This window comes from Dendrobates tinctorius, unplaced genomic scaffold, assembly GCF_039654945.1.
Source record: "Dendrobates tinctorius isolate UK_male_01 unplaced genomic scaffold, ASM3965494v1 ptg000075l, whole genome shotgun sequence".
NCBI lineage: Eukaryota > Metazoa > Chordata > Amphibia > Anura > Dendrobatidae > Dendrobates > Dendrobates tinctorius.
The window spans coordinates 7,971,225-7,993,145 of record NW_027361743.1 but is presented as its reverse complement, the minus strand read 5'-3'; the positions used below and the strand labels follow the sequence as shown (position 1 = coordinate 7,993,145).

The window sequence follows — 21,921 nt, the reverse complement described above, 5'->3', positions numbered from 1 at the left end:
ACCATAAATCATCACACCCAACTTCTCATTGCCCAAACTAGATGACTTCCTATCCAACATACCCCTACCTTCTTTAACTTCGACTTGTGCTGCGTCACTGCACTCTCCTATCTCAGAGGAAGAAATAACTTCCACTATCAAACACCTAAAAGCCGCAAAGGCTCCAGCCCCTGATGGGTTAAAGATGCTATACTATAAAAATTTTCTGCAGTACTGTCTCCACATATCCAAGCATACTGTAATAGAATGTTAACGGGCCAACCAATGCCACCAGAATTCTATACTGCACATATTGCAGTTATTCCAAAGCCGCAGAGGGACCCTCTACTTACCAAGAACTACAGGCCTATCTCTCTATTAAATCTAGACCTTAAAATATTCTCGGCCATCAATGCAAATAGGATCAATAAATGTTTACCCAGCCTCATTCACAAAGACCAGGTCGGATTTATCCCAACAAGACAGGTCTCGGACAATATTCGTAGAAATTTAAATCTTATCCATAGCGCTAATAAACAAAAATCCCCCGATTCAGTGAGCCCTAGATATAGAAAAGGCTTTTGATACCGTCGTCTGGCCCTATATGTTCCACCTACTGTATAAAATGGGGTTTTCACAACAATTAATAAACTCGCTTAAGCTCCTCTATAATAACCCGGTGGCTTATTTGAAGCTACCTTCGACCACCACCGAACCAATAATTATTGGCAGAGGAACCAGGCAGGGTGCCCTCTGTCCCCGATCCTGTTTGCTATGGTGATGGAGCCATTGGCTCAAAAGATCCGCCTACACCCCGACATAGCGGGCCAAAAGATGGGCAAACAAGAATTCAAGGTCAGCCTCTTCACCGACGACCTTCTCCTAACCCTAAAAATCCCTCACGGATCGCTACCCAACCTTATAAGAACACTTAACCATTTTGGAGGAGATATCTGGCCTCAAGGTTGATATGGATAAATCAGAGATTATGTTTCTGAATACCCCATCAACGGAACAAGCATCTATATGAAATAATTTTCATTTCCGTCATGCAAAACAACATATCACCTACTTAGGGATTAAACTTTCAACATCCAAATCCACCCTATTTAACTACGCCCCTCTCCTTCATAAGTTACCACAAACTCTCACAAAGTGGTCCACCCCATCCCTTTCCTTTTCGGGAAGGATTCATTCAGTGAAAATGGTTATACTGCCTCAATTTCTATATTTATTCCGATCCCTGCCTATCCCGATACCTCAAATGACATTGAACATGATACTGCGCTTTATTTGGAATAATAAAAAACCTCGCATTTCTCAGAATACCTTGTTTAGACACAAAAGACATGGCGGACTCTCGCTGCCGAACTTTGCTCTTTATTATAAGGCGGCCCAAATCGCCCAGCTGGCAGCGGTGAATGCTGAACAGCAGGCACCCACCTGGCGATCACTAGAAAACTCGCACCTAGCACCTTACTCTGGAGAAAGCTTGATGTGGGCTACGGGTCCTCTGCCAAAAGATTTAGATAAGCACTCGCCATACGCCTCCCACTCGCTACGGGTATGGAGAACTAACAGATTCCAATTCACATTGCAGTCCCAACCTTCCCCTCTTTTGAATTTGTTCAACAACCCCATGTTTCCACCAGGAGTAGCGTCAAGGAATCACACATGGTGGAAACAAAACAATTTAACCAGGCTACAAAATCTATCAACCCACTTTAAGCTAATGCCAAAACAAGATTTCATTACAAAGTATCAGGTACCAGGGTCTGAATTTTTTAGATTAGAACAAATTTTTCATTTTCTACAAAAACTAACGGTAAACTTATCGGACCCTAAACCTACATCCTACAAATTAAAATGCTTATATGATCCATTGGGGAACTTATATCACATCTCTACTCTGTATTTCGGCAACCTGGGGAATGTCTGAAAATGAAGGTCGTGGAACAATGGGAGGAAGACTTACAGATCTCCCTTACACCTCAAAGGTGGTACAAATGCTATGAAAATATAGTAAAGGGTGGTACCCAGGTATCACTCACTGAAACGTCCCTTAAAGTGTTTCATAGAATACATTATGTCCCCAGTTTCCTACATAATGTTTACCACACGGTTCCCGGCAACTGTTTTAGGGGTTGCGCTGCCGGCAGGGATACACTCCACATATGGTGGACATGCCCCATAGTGAAATCCCTCTGGAAAGACGTCATAAAACTTATCAATGCTACCCTGAATTTCAATAAAATCTTTGAAACTAAAACATCACACCCTAAAAGCCATCACCTATACAAACTTTCCTTTTTGTCACCATGTTCATGCTGGAGGGACCTGCAGCTCATGAGTATTGGAGATTACAGAGCGAGCAAACTTTTCCTGGACCCCATGATACAGTTAGCCCGACTCTGTTCCCTTCCACATGGAGAGGCGAGAGGGGCCGGTGACATCGTGTCTACGGATACCTGCCAATCTCACCTGCATCCTGGCAGGTAGCAGTAACCGTGATGGTGGAAAGGAGCGGCACATCACAAGCCCTTTAGGCATTTCACAAACTTTTCTAACTTTTGGAAATCTTTTTCTTATTTGATATTCCGATTAGTGACGTTACCCTGAGCAGAGCCCTTTCATTTTACATGTGTTATTCCAGAATTTCCAATTTTAGAGAAATGTCACTGTATACACAGACACGCTACAATTTTGTAATAGAACGGTCACAATACTTCCAGAACAGAGGGCAGATATGCAGGATTACAGCGCTCCTGCTCTTTGCATGGTAATGAGACCCATGACACAGAGGGCATTAATGGGACACCACGGGGCCGGGCACAGGCCACTATGGAACGATTTTAGGCTGTTGAACAACATATAATAGACACTAAACAACGACAGTAGCATTGGTTTAATACAACACATCCAGAGTATGGGATATTCACAGAAAAGAATTAAAGAAAAAAACACAAGCCTTTTATTCACATAGAACATGCAGGTACAAGACAGGGGCGACACACATGACGAGATCCCCCAAACGTTCCCATCACAAGATATTGGCGAGGTGAAAAATAAGTGATGTCCGTATTCGTCAAGACAGAAGGAAACCTCCTGGTCCTCTGCTGGAGCACATAAAACTGTACTACTTAATATACTTCTCCATGAATTTCTTGTGGAACTCTGAGCGCAATGTGTCGTTGACGAATCTCTTCTCCTTCTTCATCTCGTCCACTCCTTTGGCGCAGTTTTTGAACACGACGTCGTCATCCCACCTGAGAGGAAAGACACACGTCAGGTCATTGTACGTTCCAAAATAAGCCAATATTATAGAAGGATTCCGGGTCCGGCGTATTCAGCCCACCTATAGAGAAAAGTCCTGCCCAGTGATCACAAAACCTCTGAGCCCTGCTGCCTCCACATACGTAAAAAGAAAAAAGCTTTCAACTCCATATTTCCCCCACCCCTGCATGCAAAACTCACAGGCTCTTTCTATAAGTGGGCAGGGAAGAAGGAAGAGTTACAGGTTTGATGTTCTCTGCTCTCCGACTAGGCGCAGAAAAGAAGCACTCACAGGTCTCCTCTCCAAGTGGGTGGGGAAAAGAATGATTCAAAGGGCTCCTTCTCTTAGACAGCAAGGAAGTGATAGATTCACAGACTTACTGAGTGAGTGAGAAGAAGGACTCACAAGCTCCCTCTGAGGGGGCGGGAAAAAGAAGGACACACAGGCTCCCTCTGAGGGGGCGGGAAAAAGAAGGACACACAGGCTCCCTCTAAGGGGGCAGAAAAAAGGACACAGGCTCCCTCTGAGGGGGCGGGAAAAAGAAGGACACACAGGCTCCCTCTAAGGGGGCAGAAAAAAGGACACACAGACTCCTGAGGGGGTGGGAAAAAGAAAGACACAGGCTCCCTTTGATGGGGCGGGGAAAAGAAGGACACACAGGCTCCCTCTGAGGGGGAGGGGAAAAGAAGGACACACAGGCTCCTTCTGAGAGGGCGGGGAAAAGAAGGACACACAGGCTCCCTCTGAGGGGGAGGGGAAAAGAAGGACACACAGGCTCCCTGAAAACAGTCTTAAAAGGTGTAATTTTGGCTCCATAAACAGCCCATAGTAAATTATTTATCTTCAAGCCTGTATTTCCTACGTTCTAGTGTAACGCTAATTACCTACTTCCAGTCAAGTGGGCGGTGCTAAATTCATGGACAGTCACGGATCAGAGCCTCTAATCACACCCATAGCGTTTGATCACTGGGGTGAACCGCTTCTTACGCCAAGCTGTGCACTGTCCAAATCTCATCTGCAGGGCACCTCCACAGTTTAACGATACACTAGCATGTAGGAACTATATGCAAGAAGTACTGTGAATGGTTCAGGGTGACAATTATGTAATGTGTTCTCTTCGAGTACAGTTATTCTACAAAAAGAATGTGACAACTACGGTAATTAAATGACAATGATGGAAAGCAATACACGCTTAGCAGTCATGGACTCCATTCACACAGGAAATCCTGAATAAGAACAGCACTTTCCATCATCAAAACCTTACACCATGCAGCCAAATCATGGAGAGGTCACTAGTGCTCAGGTACAGCAGAAAATGGTGTACTTACTTTGGTCCTTTAAAGGGTGACTAAAAAAAAAAAAAAAAAAAAAAAAATCTGTCCACAGAATAGAAAAAAAAAAAAAAAGATTATTGATCCCAAGTCAGGTGGACCAAAAAAAAACCTGTGTAAATGGAGCATGTGCGACCACTGTCACTAAAAGTGGTGGTCGCACACACACACTGCTACTCTAGTCTCAGCATCAGTGAGGGGTCTCAGTAGCTAGACCCCCCTATCAATGATCATGCATTTATCCAGAGGATAAGTGATAATTATGGGATAATTTAAGATCGTATTTTGTGAATGCCGATTATAAAACTTACCTTCGTTTCACCTTAAAACTTGCTTGAGACACAGCGGGAGCCGCGAGGTTCAGCAGGGGGTTGCCGCTTAAAATGTTCTCCATTCGGATTCGCTCCTCTTCCGCTTTCTGCTCTAGCTCCTTTTATTAAACATATACACATTAGGGTTCACCTTCAGGTGGTAAAGATTGGATTATACAGATTAGAGAATATCCGCACTGGATCTATTCTATGAGATAACTAGCGAGAACCGGCTGTTTAACGCGCCACTCTGAGGTTACAATTAATCAAAATTGGAATTTTTAACATCAGACGCCAGACTATTAACTTACTGAAAAAAAAAATAAAACAAAAAATAAATGTATACCATATTCACAAGCACGTCCTACTCAACCAGCACTATGGCGGCATGTCTATGATTAAGGTGGGGTCCTACTCAACCAGCACTATGGCATGTCTATGACTATGGGGTGCATCCTACTCAACCAGCACTATGGCGGCATGTCTATGACTGTGGGGTGCGTCCTACTCAACCAGCACTATGGCGTGTCTATGACTATGGGGTGCATCCTACACAACCAGCACTATGGCGTGTCTATTACTATGGGGTGCATCCTACACAACCAGCACTATGGCGTGTCTATGACTATGGGGTGCATCCTACACAACCAGCACTATGGCGTGTCTATGACTATGGGGTGCATCCTACACAACCAGCACTATGGCGTGTCTATGACTATGGGGTGCATCCTACACAACCAGCACTATGGCGTGTCTATGACTATGGGGTGCATCCTACACAACCAGCACTATGGCGTGTCTATGACTATGGGGTGCATCCTACACAACCCAACACTATGGCGTGTCTATGACTATGGGGTGCATCCTACACAACCAACACTATGGCGTGTCTATGACTATGGGGTGCATCCTACACAACCCAACACTATGGCGTGTCTATGACTATGGGGTGCATCCTACACAACCAACACTATGGCGTGTCTATGACTATGGGGTGCATCCAACACAACCCAACACTATGGCGTGTCTATGACTATGGGGTGCATCCAACACAACCCAACACTATGGCGTGTCTATGACTATGGGGTGCATCCTACACAACCAACACTATGGCGTGTCTATGACTATGGGGTGCATCCAACACAACCCAACACTATGGCGTGTCTATGACTATGGGGTGCATCCTACACAACCCAACACTATGGCGTGTCTATGACTATGGGGTGCATCCTACACAACCCAACACTATGGCGTGTCTATGACTATGGGGTGCATCCTACACAACCCAACACTATGGCGTGTCTATGACTATGGGGTGCATCCTACACAACCAACACTATGGCGTGTCTATGACTATGGGGTGCATCCTACACAACCAACACTATGGCGTGTCTATGACTATGGGGTGCATCCAACACAACCCAACACTATGGCGTGTCTATGACTATGGGGTGCATCCTACACAACCCAACACTATGGCGTGTATATGACTGTGGGGTGCATCCTACACAACCCAACACTATGGCGTGTATATGACTATGGGGTGCATCCTACACAACCAGCACTATGGCGTGTCTATGACTATGGGGTGCATCCTACACAACCAACACTATGGCGTGTCTATGACTATGGGGTGCATCCTACACAACCAGCACTATGGCGTGACTATGACTATGGGGTGCATCCTACACAACCAGCACTATGGCGTGTCTATGACTATGGGGTGCATCCTACACAACCAGCACTATGGCATGTCTATGACTATGGGTTGCATCCTACACAACCCAACACTATGGCGTGTCTATGACTATGGGTTGCATCCTACACAACCCAACACTATGGCATGTCTATGACTATGGGGTGCATCCTACACAACCCAACACTATGGCATGTCTATGACTATGGGGTGCATCCTACACAACCAACACTATGGCGGGGTCCTGCACAACCAGCACTATGGCGTGTCTATGACTATGGGTTGCATCCTACACAACCAGCACTAAGGCGTGTCTATGACTATGGGGTGCATCCTACACAACCAACACTATGGCGTGTCTATGACTATGGGGTGCATCCTACACAACCAACACTATGGCGGGGTCCTGCACAACCAGCACTATGGCGTGTCTATGACTATGGGTTGCATCCTACACAACCAGCACTAAGGCGTGTCTATGACTATGGGGTGCATCCTACACAACCAACACTATGGCATGTCTATGACTATGGGGTACATCCTACACAACCAACACTATGGCGCGTCTATGACTATGGGGTGCATCCTACACAACCCAACCCTATGGCTTGTCTATGACTATGGGGTGCATCCTACACAACCAACACTATGGCGTGTCTATGACTATGGGGTGCGTCCTACACAACCAACAGTATGGCGGCATGTCTATGGGGTGCATCCTACACAACCAACACTATGGCGTGTCTATGACTATGGGGTGCATCCTACACAACCAACCCTATGGCGTGTCTATGACTATGGGGTGCATCCTACACAACCAACACTATGGCGGAGTCCTGCACAACCAACACTATGGCGTGTCTATGACTATGGGTTGCATCCTACACAACCAACACTATGGCGGAGTCCTGCACAACCAACACTATGGCGTGTCTATGACTATGGGTTGCATCCTATACAACCAACACTATGGCGGAGACATGCACAACCAACACTATGGCGTGTCTATGACTATGGGTTGCATCCTACACAACCAACACTATGGCGTGTCTATGACTATGGGGTGCATCCTACACAACCAGCACTATGGCGTGTCTATGACTATGGGGTGCATCCTACACAACCAGCACTATGGCATGTCTATGACTATGGGTTGCATCCTACACAACCCAACACTATGGCATGTCTATGACTATGGGTTGCATCCTACACAACCCAACACTATGGCATGTCTATGACTATGGGGTGCATCCTACACAACCCAACACTATGGCATGTCTATGACTATGGGTTGCATCCTACACAACCCAACACTATGGCATGTCTATGACTATGGGGTGCATCCTACACAACCAACACTATGGCGGGGTCCTGCACAACCAGCACTATGGCTTGTCTATGACTATGGGTTGCATCCTACACAACCAACCCTACGGCGTGTCTATGTTTATGGGGTGCATCCTACACAACCAACACTATGGCGGGGTCCTGCACAACCAGCACTAAGGCGTGTCTATGACTATGGGGTGCATCCTACACAACCAACACTATGGCGTGTCTATGACTATGGGGTGCATCCTACACAACCAACACTATGGCATGTCTATGACTATGGGGTACATCCTACACAACCAACACTATGGCGCGTCTATGACTATGGGGTGCATCCTACACAACCAACACTATGGCGTGTCTATGACTATGGGGTGCGTCCTACACAACCAACAGTATGGCGGCATGTCTATGGGGTGCATCCTACACAACCAACACTATGGCGTGTCTATGACTATGGGGTGCATCCTACACAACCAACACTATGGCGTGTCTATGACTATGGGGTGCATCCTACACAACCAACACTATGGCGGAGTCCTGCACAACCAACACTATGGCATGTCTATGACTATGGGGTGCATCCTACACAACCCAACACTATGGCATGTCTATGACTATGGGGTGCATCCTACACAACCCAACACTATGGCATGTCTATGACTATGGGGTGCATCCTACACAACCCAACACTATGGCATGTCTATGACTATGGGGTGCATCCTACACAACCAACACTATGGCGGGGTCCTGCACAACCAGCACTATGGCGTGTCTATGACTATGAGTTGCATCCTACACAACCAACCCTATGGCGTGTCTATGACTATGGGGTGCATCCTACACAACCAACACTATGGCGGAGTCGTGCACAACCAACACTATGGCGTGTCTATGACTATGGGTTGCATCCTACACAACCAACACTATGGCGGAGACCTGCACAACCAACACTATGGCGTGTCTATGACTATGGGTTGCATCCTACACAACCAACACTATGGCGTGTCTATGACTATGGGGTGCATCCTACACAACCAGCACTATGGCGTGTCTATGACTATGGGGTGCATCCTACACAACCAGCACTATGGCGTGTCTATGACTATGGGGTGCATCCTACACAACCCAACACTATGGCGTGTCTATGACTATGGGGTGCATCCTACACAACCAACACTATGGCGTGTCTATGACTATGGGGTGCATCCAACACAACCCAACACTATGGCGTGTCTATGACTATGGTGTGCATCCTACACAACCCAACACTATGGCGTGTCTATGACTGTGGGGTGCATCCTACACAACCCAACACTATGGCGTGTATATGACTATGGGTTGCGTCCTACTCAACCAGCACTATGGCGTGTCTATGACTATGGGGTGCATCCTACATAACCAACACTATGGCGTGTCTATGACTATGGGGTGCATCCTACACAACCAACACTATGGCGTGTCTATGACTATGGGGTGCATCCTACACAACCAACACTATGGCATGTCTATGACTATGGGGTGCATCCTACTCAACCAGCACTATGGCGGCATGTCTATGACTATGGGGTGCATCCTACTCAACCAGCACTATGGCGGCATGTCTATGACTGTGGGGTGCGTCCTACTCAACCAGCACTATGGCGTGTCTATGACTATGGGTTGCGTCCTACTCAACCAGCACTATGGCGTGTCTATTACTATGGGGTGCATCCTACACAACCAGCACTATGGCGTGTCTATGACTATGGGGTGCATCCTACACAACCAGCACTATGGCGTGTCTATGACTATGGGGTGCATCCTACACAACCCAACACTATGGCGTGTCTATGACTATGGGGTGCATCCTACACAACCAACACTATGGCGTGTCTATGACTATGGGGTGCATCCAACACAACCCAACACTATGGCGTGTATATGACTGTGGGGTGCACCCTACACAACCCAACACTATGGCGTGTATATGACTGTGGGGTGCATCCTACACAACCCAACACTATGGCGTGTATATGACTATGGGGTGCATCCTACACAACCAGCACTATGGCGTGTCTATGACTATGGGGTGCATCCTACACAACCAACACTATGGCGTGTCTATGACTATGGGGTGCATCCTACACAACCAGCACTATGGCGTGACTATGACTATGGGGTGCATCCTACACAACCAGCACTATGGCGTGTCTATGACTATGGGGTGCATCCTACACAACCAGCACTATGGCATGTCTATGACTATGGGTTGCATCCTACACAACCCAACACTATGGCATGTCTATGACTATGGGTTGCATCCTACACAACCCAACACTATGGCATGTCTATGACTATGGGGTGCATCCTACACAACCCAACACTATGGCATGTCTATGACTATGGGGTGCATCCTACACAACCAACACTATGGCGGGGTCCTGCACAACCAGCACTATGGCGTGTCTATGACTATGGGTTGCATCCTACACAACCAGCACTAAGGCGTGTCTATGACTATGGGGTGCATCCTACACAACCAACACTATGGCGTGTCTATGACTATGGGGTGCATCCTACACAACCAACACTATGGCATGTCTATGACTATGGGGTACATCCTACACAACCAACACTATGGCGTGTCTATGACTATGGGGTGCATCCTACTCAACCAGCACTATGGCGGCATGTCTATGACTATGGGGTGCATCCTACTCAACCAGCACTATGGCGGCATGTCTATGACTGTGGGGTGCGTCCTACTCAACCAGCACTATGGCGTGTCTATGACTATGGGTTGCGTCCTACTCAACCAGCACTATGGCGTGTCTATTACTATGGGGTGCATCCTACACAACCAGCACTATGGCGTGTCTATGACTATGGGGTGCATCCTACACAACCAGCACTATGGCGTGTCTATGACTATGGGGTGCATCCTACACAACCCAACACTATGGCGTGTCTATGACTATGGGGTGCATCCTACACAACCAACACTATGGCGTGTCTATGACTATGGGGTGCATCCAACACAACCCAACACTATGGCGTGTCTATGACTATGGGGTGCACCCTACACAACCCAACACTATGGCGTGTATATGACTGTGGGGTGCATCCTACACAACCCAACACTATGGCGTGTATATGACTATGGGGTGCATCCTACACAACCAGCACTATGGCGTGTCTATGACTATGGGGTGCATCCTACACAACCAACACTATGGCGTGTCTATGACTATGGGGTGCATCCTACACAACCAGCACTATGGCGTGACTATGACTATGGGGTGCATCCTACACAACCAGCACTATGGCGTGTCTATGACTATGGGGTGCATCCTACACAACCAGCACTATGGCATGTCTATGACTATGGGGTGCATCCTACACAACCCAACACTATGGCATGTCTATGACTATGGGTTGCATCCTACACAACCCAACACTATGGCATGTCTATGACTATGGGGTGCATCCTACACAACCCAACACTATGGCATGTCTATGACTATGGGGTGCATCCTACACAACCAACACTATGGCGGGGTCCTGCACAACCAGCACTATGGCGTGTCTATGACTATGGGTTGCATCCTACACAACCAGCACTAAGGCGTGTCTATGACTATGGGGTGCATCCTACACAACCAACACTATGGCGTGTCTATGACTATGGGGTGCATCCTACACAACCAACACTATGGCATGTCTATGACTATGGGGTACATCCTACACAACCAACACTATGGCGCGTCTATGACTATGGGGTGCATCCTACACAACCAACACTATGGCGTGTCTATGACTATGGGTTGCATCCTACACAACCAACACTATGGCGTGTCTATGACTATGGGGTGCATCCTACACAACCAGCACTATGGCGTGTCTATGACTATGGGGTGCATCCTACACAACCAGCACTATGGCGTGTCTATGACTACGGGGTGCATCCTACACAACCAGCACTATGGCGTGTCTATGACTACGGGGTGCATCCTACACAACCAGCACTATGGCGTGTCTATGACTACGGGGTGCATCCTACACAACCAGCACTATGGCGTGTCTATGACTACGGGGTGCATCCTACACAACCAGCACTATGGCGTGTCTATGACTACGGGGTGCATCCTACACAACCAGCACTATGGCGTGTCTATGACTATGGGTTGCATCCTACACAACCCAACACCATGGCATGTCTATGACTATGGGTTGCATCCTACACAACCCAACACTATGGCATGTCTATGACTATGGGGTGCATCCTACACAACCAGCACTATGGCGTGTCTATGACTACGGGGTGCATCCTACACAACCAGCACTATGGCGTGTCTATGACTACGGGGTGCATCCTACACAACCAGCACTATGGCGTGTCTATGACTACGGGGTGCATTCTACACAACCAGCACTATGGCATGTCTATGACTATGGGTTGCATCCTACACAACCCAACACTATGGCATGTCTATGACTATGGGGTGCATCCTACACAACCAACACTATGGCGGGGTCCTGCACAACCAGCACTATGGCGTGTCTATGACTATGGGTTGCATCCTACACAACCAACCCTATGGCGTGTCTATGACTATGGGGTGCATCCTACACAACCAACACTATGGCATGTCTATGACTATGGGGTGCGTCCTACACAACCAACAGTATGGCGGCATGGGGGGCGTGGCCTGGACCTCATGTAGGGAGGACGTGGAGTGAGAGAGCTCCTGCCCGGATCCGACAATAAATCCTGATTACCGGCACTGCTGACGAGTCCCACTGACCTGGAGGGCTGCAATATCTCCCTGGGCGTTTAGACAGCGGAGGATCCTTGGGCCATGTCGAACCGCAGCAGTAAAAAAGATAAGGAGACGCCGGGGCGCGCCTCTGCTACATCCAGGATGGCACCAGCAAACAACAAGTCGGCTGGTAGTGGAGCGATGGGAGCTGCTGGCAGGCTGGAACGATATGCAAGGGTGCCTCCTGCTGCTGCTCGATCGCCCAGTGCACAGACTGAGGCAGACGCTGGATGCAGCGTGGAGCTGGAGGATCATCTCTCCAGGGAGGGAACAGTGAGTAAACTGGGCCCCCCTTCAGCCCAACATGTGCAGACACAGGGGCCTGTGCTGGAGGAGGAAGGAGTGGGGGATGGGGAGCAGCCGGAGTCTGTGACTGCTGAGCCCACACTGGGAGAAATCCTCGCAGCAATTAACTCCTGCAATACCACACTGGCCACTCTAAGTAATCAAATGGAGATTGTCACCAAGGACATGGCCTGTATTAAACAAGAGCTGCGAGGGGTGACTGCCAGGGTGGGGGAACTGGAGGAGCGTGTTGGTGCGACGGAGGATAAATTGCCACCAATAACACGGGAGCTGGGAAAAGCCACGCAAAATATTACAATACTGCTGAACAAGGTGGATGATTTAGAGAACCGCTCCCGTAGAAGTAATCTGCGACTGGTGGGGGTTCCGGAGAGGACGGAGGGGACTGACTCACTTGGCTTTTTTGAAAAATGGCTAATGGACACCTTTGGTAAAGATGTTTTGTCCCCATTCTTTACTATTGAGAGAGCACACAGGGTCCCTACGCGTGCCCCCCCGCCGGGAGCACCCCCGCGTCCCATCTTGCTTAAGCTCCTACACTTTAAAGATAGAGATGCTATCCTGCGCAGATCCAGAGACATTAAGGAACTTGCTATTAATGGGAGGAAAGTCTCCATTTTCCCTGATTTTTCCCTGGAGGTGCAGCGTAAAAGGGCGCAATTTATTGAGATTAAAAAACGCCTACGTGACTTACAGGTGACATATTCCATGATGTACCCTGCTAGACTGCGGATTGATGTGAATGGAGAAACGCACTTTTTTGATACGGCGGGAATGGCGCTGTCCTGGCTGGATATTAATGAGAGGTCCATGAGGAGGAAGAATACTTGAAGTTCTCCCTTTTTTCGCCACCAGGTGTTGTTACTCCTTTTTGTCTAGGACGCTATGCTGGTATAATTACTACTGTTCATTCCATTTCGGATTCAGGGCGGGAGCTGACCGGATTGCTGTGGACACTCGTTACAGTGACAAGCTGTGGACCCTTCTCCCTGCATGGACTCTGGGCGAGTTTTCTAGCCCTGATTCTCTCTATTTGAGAGAAATGTGCAAGTTACACTTGTGTTTGGGGGTAGGGGCGCTGTGCACTGGTGTGCAGTGCTCCCTCTCCCTCCTTTGTTTTTTTCGTTTGTTGTTGTATTCCCTAATTGTTCTGTGGGATGTGATGTGCGTCAGCCGTGTCACCCAATTCATTGTACTGAGGGATGGTGGAGATTGCCTCTCTCCCTCGGGAGTGGAGTATGTTCCGATTTCTCATTTTTTAGTCTGCTCTTATGGCGATATCACTTAATATTGTAGCGTGGAATGTTAGGGGGCTCGGGGATGCAAATAAGAGATGTGCTATATTTACTAATATGCAGAAATTTCTCCCGGCTATCCTGTGTATGTCTGAGACCCACATGGTGAAAGATAATATTCATTGGCTAAGAAAGGGATGGGTTTCACATGAATATCATTCCACGTACTCGACCCATGCGCGGGGTGTCAGTGTGCTGGTGCACAGGTCCATCCCCTTCTCATGTACTAAATCAGTGGTTGACCCTGGGGGCAGATTTGTATGTTTGCTTTGCACGTTATACGGTATACAATTTATTTTGGTTGCCATATACATCCCCCCGCCCTATTCAGTCGAACCAGTAAAAAGAATCTTGTCTATTTTGGGTTCCTTTCCCCCTGCGCCGACTCTTCTAATAGGAGATTTTAATACATATTTGCATCCCTATTTGGATAAGTTGCATTCGGGAAACATATCAGAGGATGCAGCCTCAACCTCATTTGCTAGAACGTTAGTGGAGCTGGGTATGGTAGATCTTTGGCGTGTCCAAAACCCCACAGCCAGACAGTTTTCCTGCTACTCTAGCTCCCACCACGCTATGTCACGGATAGACCTGGCCATTGGGAATACACTCATGACCCCATATGTACGAGGGGTGGCCTACCTGCCTAGAAGTGTATCTGATCACTCGCCGCTACATGTCACACTTTCATGGGGACACCCCCTCACCCTATCTAGACCTATCTGGAAGTTTAATCCCTTCTGGATCCAGCTTATAGGGGGATCTTTGCATGATGCCATTCTAGAATATTTTCAACTTAATGAGTACTCTGCATCATCACACATAGTCTGGGATTCCATGAAAGCCTATGTCAGGGGCTTATATATTAGAGAAATATGCACACGGAAAAGCCAAAATAGACGCTACACCCAGAGTCTGATCCAGGAGGTGTCTGTTGCGGAGGCTGCGGTGATACTCAACCCGACAGAGGAAACTAAAAAAGCTTTGGAGAAGGCACAGGGGTCGCTCAGGGAAAACCTCATGTCGGCGGCAGCAAATAAACGTTATTTCCTCAAACAAAAATATTTTATAGAGGGGGAGGGAGTAGGACATTTATTGGCCACGGTCATTAGAGCACAGGACGGATCTTCATATATCAATAGGCTAAAAACGGACTCGGGTGGTCCTGTGACAGACAGTGCGGACATAGTGAGTGAGATAAGGAGGTATTATATGCGACTATACACATCAGATTGCAGTCTCACGGAGACTGAGATTGAGCAGTACCTGGATGCTCTCTCTCTCCCTGCATTGGCTGATAGCGATAGGGATTCATTGGATCGGGACATCCTGTTGGAGGAGTTGGAGGAGGCGCTTGGTCAGATGCAAAATGAAAAGGCTCCAGGAATGGATGGCCTGCCTGGCGAGTTTTACAAAACCTATGCACCCTTACTGCTACCTAAGCTACTTAAGGTATTTGAAGAGGCTGAAAGGCAGAGGGTCCTCCCGCCATCTATGAGGGAAGCTTTGATAGTTTTAATATTAAAGCCCGGAAAGGATCCAGAGGTTCCGGATTCATATCGCCCGATTTCCCTATTATCAACAGATGTTAAATTATTGGCCAAGGTACTCGCCAATAGGATGTCCCGAGTTATCTCATCTGTTATACAGAAGGATCAGACGGGATTTATCCCAGGCAGAGCCACATCTATGAACCTTAGGAAACTATACTTGGGGATTCAACATAGTTCTGGGGAGTTGGGGGGAAGAGCAATTTTGTCCTTAGACGCCGCTAAGGCGTTCGATAGTTTGGAGTGGGGTTTTTTGTGGGCGGTACTTCGGAAAATGGGCTTTGGACACAGATTTATAAATTGGGTGAGGCTGTTGTATGGCTCGCCGGTGGCGAAGGTTGGGGCTAATGGCAGGGTCTCTGAGTCTTTTCCTCTTGGGAGAGGTACTAGACAGGGGTGCCCGCTCTCGCCCTTGCTATTTGCTACTGCGGTGGAGCCATTGGCAGTTGCAATTCGGAAGTCCAGAGAAATAATGGGATTCAGATGTGGAACTGTGGAGTTGAGGATATCATTGTACGCGGATGATTTACTTCTATATTTAGATAAGGTACATTCCTCGATTTTGCCGGCAATGGAGGTCATTCGAGAATTTGGGCTGAGGTCTGGTCTTCGGATTAATTGGTCCAAATCAGCTTTAATGCCGATAGACCCTCTCCCGGCGGATTTCTCAGATTTGCAGATACCGGTCCCTGTAGTTCGGAGGTTTAGGTATCTGGGTATAATTGTTAGTCCTGCCCCGAAGGATTTTCGGGCTCTGAATCTGGAGCCCCTGTTGCAGCGATTTAGAGCAAAAGTACATACTTGGTGTCGCCTGCCGTTGTCGAATATTGGTAGATCTAACTTAATCAAAATGGTAATGATGCCACAATTATTATATTTGATACATAATTCTCCGGTGTGGATCTGTAGGGACTTTTTTGCAAAAATAAATACATTATTCCGGGAATTAATTTGGAAGAAAAAACAGGCTAGGATTCGCTTGGAGATACTGCAGCGAGGGAAGGAGGAGGGAGGATTGGCGGTGCCAAACCCATTCATATACTTTATAGCCTCCCAGATGCAACATCTTAAGGGTTGGGGTAGAGACGGGGCGTGTGACAATGGTGGTGATATTGTGAGGGAAGGATCGGTATGGAAATATCCAGGGTGCCGGTTGGAGGTGGGAAGACGGCAGATAAATGGGGCACGATACCCCACGTTGGCTATGATTTTCAAGGTGTGGGATAGGGGTAAGTCTCTTTTGAAGATAAATGGGCCTACGGAATTGTGGCCATTGTGGCGAAATCCGGATTTGCAAGAGATCAAAAAGCTGGTGGGGTTCGGAAGATGGGAAGATAAAGGGATTTATCTGGTGTCACAAATTTTGCAAAATAATACTCTTAAGAGTTTTGAACAATTGAGAACAGAATTTCACCTCCCGCACGTCTTCTTTTATCAGTACTTACAGCTAAGACATGCATTGGAAAAACAGAGAAGGACAAATCCGGTGATAGTGACACATAATCAAACACTACATATGCTACTTACATCTGAGTCTTCTAGGGGACTTATCTCTGAATTATATAAAAGATTATTACCTGCCCATCTGGAGACATATCCACTGACTGCTGCTAAGAATAAGTGGGAACGGGACGTTGGCCCCCTGACGGAGGACCAGTGGTCCGATATTCTAGAACAGGTCCCTAAAATGGCGGTTTCTGAGTGCCAGCGGCTTTCGCAAATATATCTCATTCACAGGGTATATAAAACACCCAGCTTATTATTTAAAATGGGACTTAGGCCCAATACACAATGTGTTAGGTGTGGGCAGGATGATGCCCACTTGATGCATGTTATGTGGGAGTGCGGGCACATTGGGGATTTCTGGAGGCAGACCCTGGGACTCATAGCCCAAGTATACCATATCACAATACGACCGTCACCTCGTCTATGTTTGTTGAATTTGTGGGAGGAGGGGGTTGACCCGGACTCTGCAGTGGCCCTGGGAATAGCACGCATCCTGTATCAGGCAAGAAAGATACTTGCATATCATTGGTTGGATCCTATGCCACCAACATTGTCAGAGCTTAAAAATAAACTAAATAATGTCATCAGATTGGAAAGGGGGGCTTATTTAAAAAGAAATGCATTAAGAAAGTTTTACAAAATTTGGCAGCCATGGATGGAGTCACCGGGTCTCCCCTCGGGCGCACTGGTACGGGATGCGATGTTGGACCAGTTGCTGTTGTGCTTGCGATGAGGGGATGCTTGGGGGGTGAAAATAAAGTCTAGTGCCCTTTGTGGCGAAGTAGATTTTGAGTGGCGCGGTGGGAGGGGGCTGGGGTGGATTGGACCTGATATCCGTGGGGGGCGGGGCAAAATATGATGCGGAGTGGCGCGGCTGGCGGGGATGGTTTTCCCGCTGAAATGAGGCACTGATGTATAATTTTGATTTTTGTTTATTTGTGGAGCCATGTTGTTTATAGGCTCAATTTTATGCAAATATCTGTGTTTTGAGATTTCTTCTTTTTATTTATTCTTACACAGGAAGAGTTTTACCCTTTAAATAATATTTGCTCTCAATGTAAATTTTACTAGCTATATAAGATGTCATATTCTTTCTGTATTGATTCCTGAATGTTTAATAAAAAAGATCTGATTCAACAGTATGGCGGCATGTCTATGGGGTGCATCCTACACAACCAACACTATGTCGTGTCTATGACTATGGGGTGCATCCTACCCAACCAACACTATGGCGTGTCTATGACTATGGGGTGCATCCTACACAACCAACACTATGGCGGAGTCCTGCACAACCAACACTATGGCGTGTCTATGACTATGGGGTGCATCCTACACAACCCAACACTATGGCATGTCTATGACTACGGGTTGCATCCTACACAACCCAACACTATGGCATGTCTATGACTATGGGGTGCATCCTACACAACCAACACTATGGCGGGGTCCTGCACAACCAGCACTAAGGCGTGTCTATGACTATGGGGTGCATCCTACACAACCAACACTATGGCGTGTCTATGACTATGAGGTGCATCCTACACAACCAACACTATGGCATGTCTATGACTATGGGGTGCGTCCTACACAACCAACAGTATGGCGGCATGTCTATGGGGTGCATCCTACACAACCAACACTATGGCGTGTCTATGACTATGGGGTGCATCCTACCCAACCAACACTATGGCGTGTCTATGACTATGGGGTGCATCCTACACAACCAACACTATGGCGGAGTCCTGAACAACCAACACTATGGCGTGTCTATGACTATGGGGTGCATCCTACACAACCCAACACTATGGCATGTCTATGACTACGGGTTGCATCCTACACAACCCAACACTATGGCAGGTCTATGACTATGGGGTGCATCCTACACAACCAACACTATGGCGGGGTCCTGCACAACCAGCACTATGGCGTGTCTATGACTATGGGTTGCATCCTACACAACCAACCCTATGGCGTGTCTATGACTATGAGGTGCATCCTACACAACCAACACTATGGCGGAGTCCTGCACAACCAACACTATGGCGTGTCTATGACTATGGGTTGCATCCTACACAACCAACACTATGGCGGAGTCCTGCACAACCAACACTATGGCGTGTCTATGACTATGGGTTGCATCCTACACAACCAACACTATGGCGGAGTCCTGCACAACCAACACTATGGCGTGTCTATGACTATGGGTTGCATCCTACACAACCAACACTATGGCGGAGTCCTGCACAACCAACACTATGGCGTGTCTATGACTATGGGCTGCATCCTACACAACCAACACTATGGCGGAGTCCTGCACAACCAGCACTATGGCGTGTCTATGACTATGAGTTGCATCCTACACAACCAACACTATGGCGTGTCTATGACTATGGGGTGCATCCTACACAACCAACACTATGGCGGAGTCCTGCACAACCAGCACTATGGCGTGTCTATGACTATGGGTTGCATCCTACACAACCAACACTATGGCGTGTCTATGACTATGGGGTGCATCCTACACAACCAACACTATGGCGGAGTCCTGCACAACCAGCACTATGGCGTGTCTATGACTATGGGTTGCATCCTACACAACCAACACTATGGCGTGTCTATGACTATGGGGTGCATCCTACACAACCAACACTATGGCGGAGTCCTGCACAACCAGCACTATGGCGTGTCTATGACTATGGGTTGCATCCTACACAACCCAAAACTATGGCATGTCTATGACTATGGGGTGCATCCTACACAACCCAACACTATGGCATGTCTATGACTATGGGGTGCATCCTACACAACCAACACTATGGCGGGGTCCTGCACAACCAGCACTATGGCGTGTCTATGACTATGAGTTGCATCCTACACAACCAACCCTATGGCGTGTCTATGACTATGGGGTGCATCCTACACAACCAACACTATGGCGGAGTGCTGCACAACCAACACTATGGCGTGTCTATGACTATGGGTTGCATCCTACACAACCAACACTATGGCGGAGTCCTGCACAACCAACACTATGGCGTGTCTATGACTATGGGTTGCATCCTACACAACCAACACTATGGCGGAGACCTGCACAACCAACACTATGGCGTGTCTATGACTATGGGTTGCATCCTACACAACCAGCACTATGGCGTGTCTATGACTATGGGGTGCATCCTACACAACCAGCACTATGGCGTGTCTATGACTATGGGGTGCATCCTACACAACCAGCACTATGGCGTGTCTATGACTACGGGGTGCATCCTACACAACCAACAGTATGGCGGCATGTCTATGGGGTGCATCCTACACAACCAACACTATGGCGTGTCTATGACTATGGGGTGCATCCTACCCAACCAACACTATGGCGTGTCTATGACTATGGGGTGCATCCTACACAACTAACACTATGGCGGAGTCCTGCACAACCAACACTATGGCGTGTCTATGACTATGGGGTGCATCCTACACAACCCAACACTATGGCATGTCTATGACTATGGGGTGCATCCTACACAACCAACACTATGGCGTGTCTATGACTATGAGGTGCATCCTACACAACCAACACTATGGCGGAGTCCTGCACAACCAACACTATGGCGTGTCTATGACTATGGGGTGCATCCTACACAACCAACACTATGGCGTGTCTATGACTATGAGGTGCATCCTACACAACCAACACTATGGCGGAGTCCTGCACAACCAGCACTAAGGCGTGTCTATGACTATGGGGTGCATCCTACACAACCAACACTATGGCGTGTCTATGACTATGAGGTGCATCCTACACAACCAACACTATGGCGGAGTCCTGCACAACCAACACTATGGCGTGTCTATGACTATGGGGTGCATCCTACACAACCAACCCTATGGCGTGTCTATGACTATGGGGTGCATCCTACACAACCAACACTATGGCGGAGTCCTGCACAACCAACACTATGGCGTGTCTATGACTATGGGGTGCATCCTACACAACCAACACTATGGCATGTCTATGACTATGGGGTGCGTCCTACACAACCAGCACTATGGCGTGTCTATGACTATGGGTTGCATCCTACACAACCAACCCTATGGCGTGTCTATGACTATGAGGTGCATCCTACACAACCAACACTATGGCGGAGTCCTGCACAACCAACACTATGGCGTGTCTATGACTATGGGTTGCATCCTACACAACCAACACTATGGCGGAGTCCTGCACAACCAACACTATGGCGTGTCTATGACTATGGGGTGCATCCTACACAACCAACACTATGGCGTGTCTATGACTATGGGGTGCATCCTACACAACCAACACTATGGCGGAGTCCTGCACAACCAGCACTATGGCGTGTCTATGACTATGGGTTGCATCCTACACAACCAACACTATGGCGTGTCTATGACTATGGGGTGCATCCTACACAACCAACACTATGGCGGAGTCCTGCACAACCAGCACTATGGCGTGTCTATGACTATGGGTTGCATCCTACACAACCAACACTATGGCGTGTCTATGACTATGGGGTG

The 21,921-nt window shown here is 47.8% G+C and overlaps 1 protein-coding gene across 1 annotated transcript in view; it reads right to left on the bottom strand.

The window, feature by feature from the left end:
- Positions 1-2,869: 2,869 nt before the first annotated feature.
- The window catches only part of CWC15 (CWC15 spliceosome associated protein homolog), a 46,904-nt gene continuing 27,852 nt past the window's right edge, over positions 2,870-21,921 (bottom strand). The window contains exons 6-7 of the mRNA XM_073582966.1: positions 4,896-5,014; positions 2,870-3,245 (exon numbers count right to left, since the gene is read on the bottom strand). Of these exons, the coding sequence (XP_073439067.1) occupies positions 3,116-3,245; positions 4,896-5,014 (249 nt within the window). The 3' untranslated portion in view covers positions 2,870-3,115. The remainder of the gene's footprint in view (positions 3,246-4,895; positions 5,015-21,921) is intronic.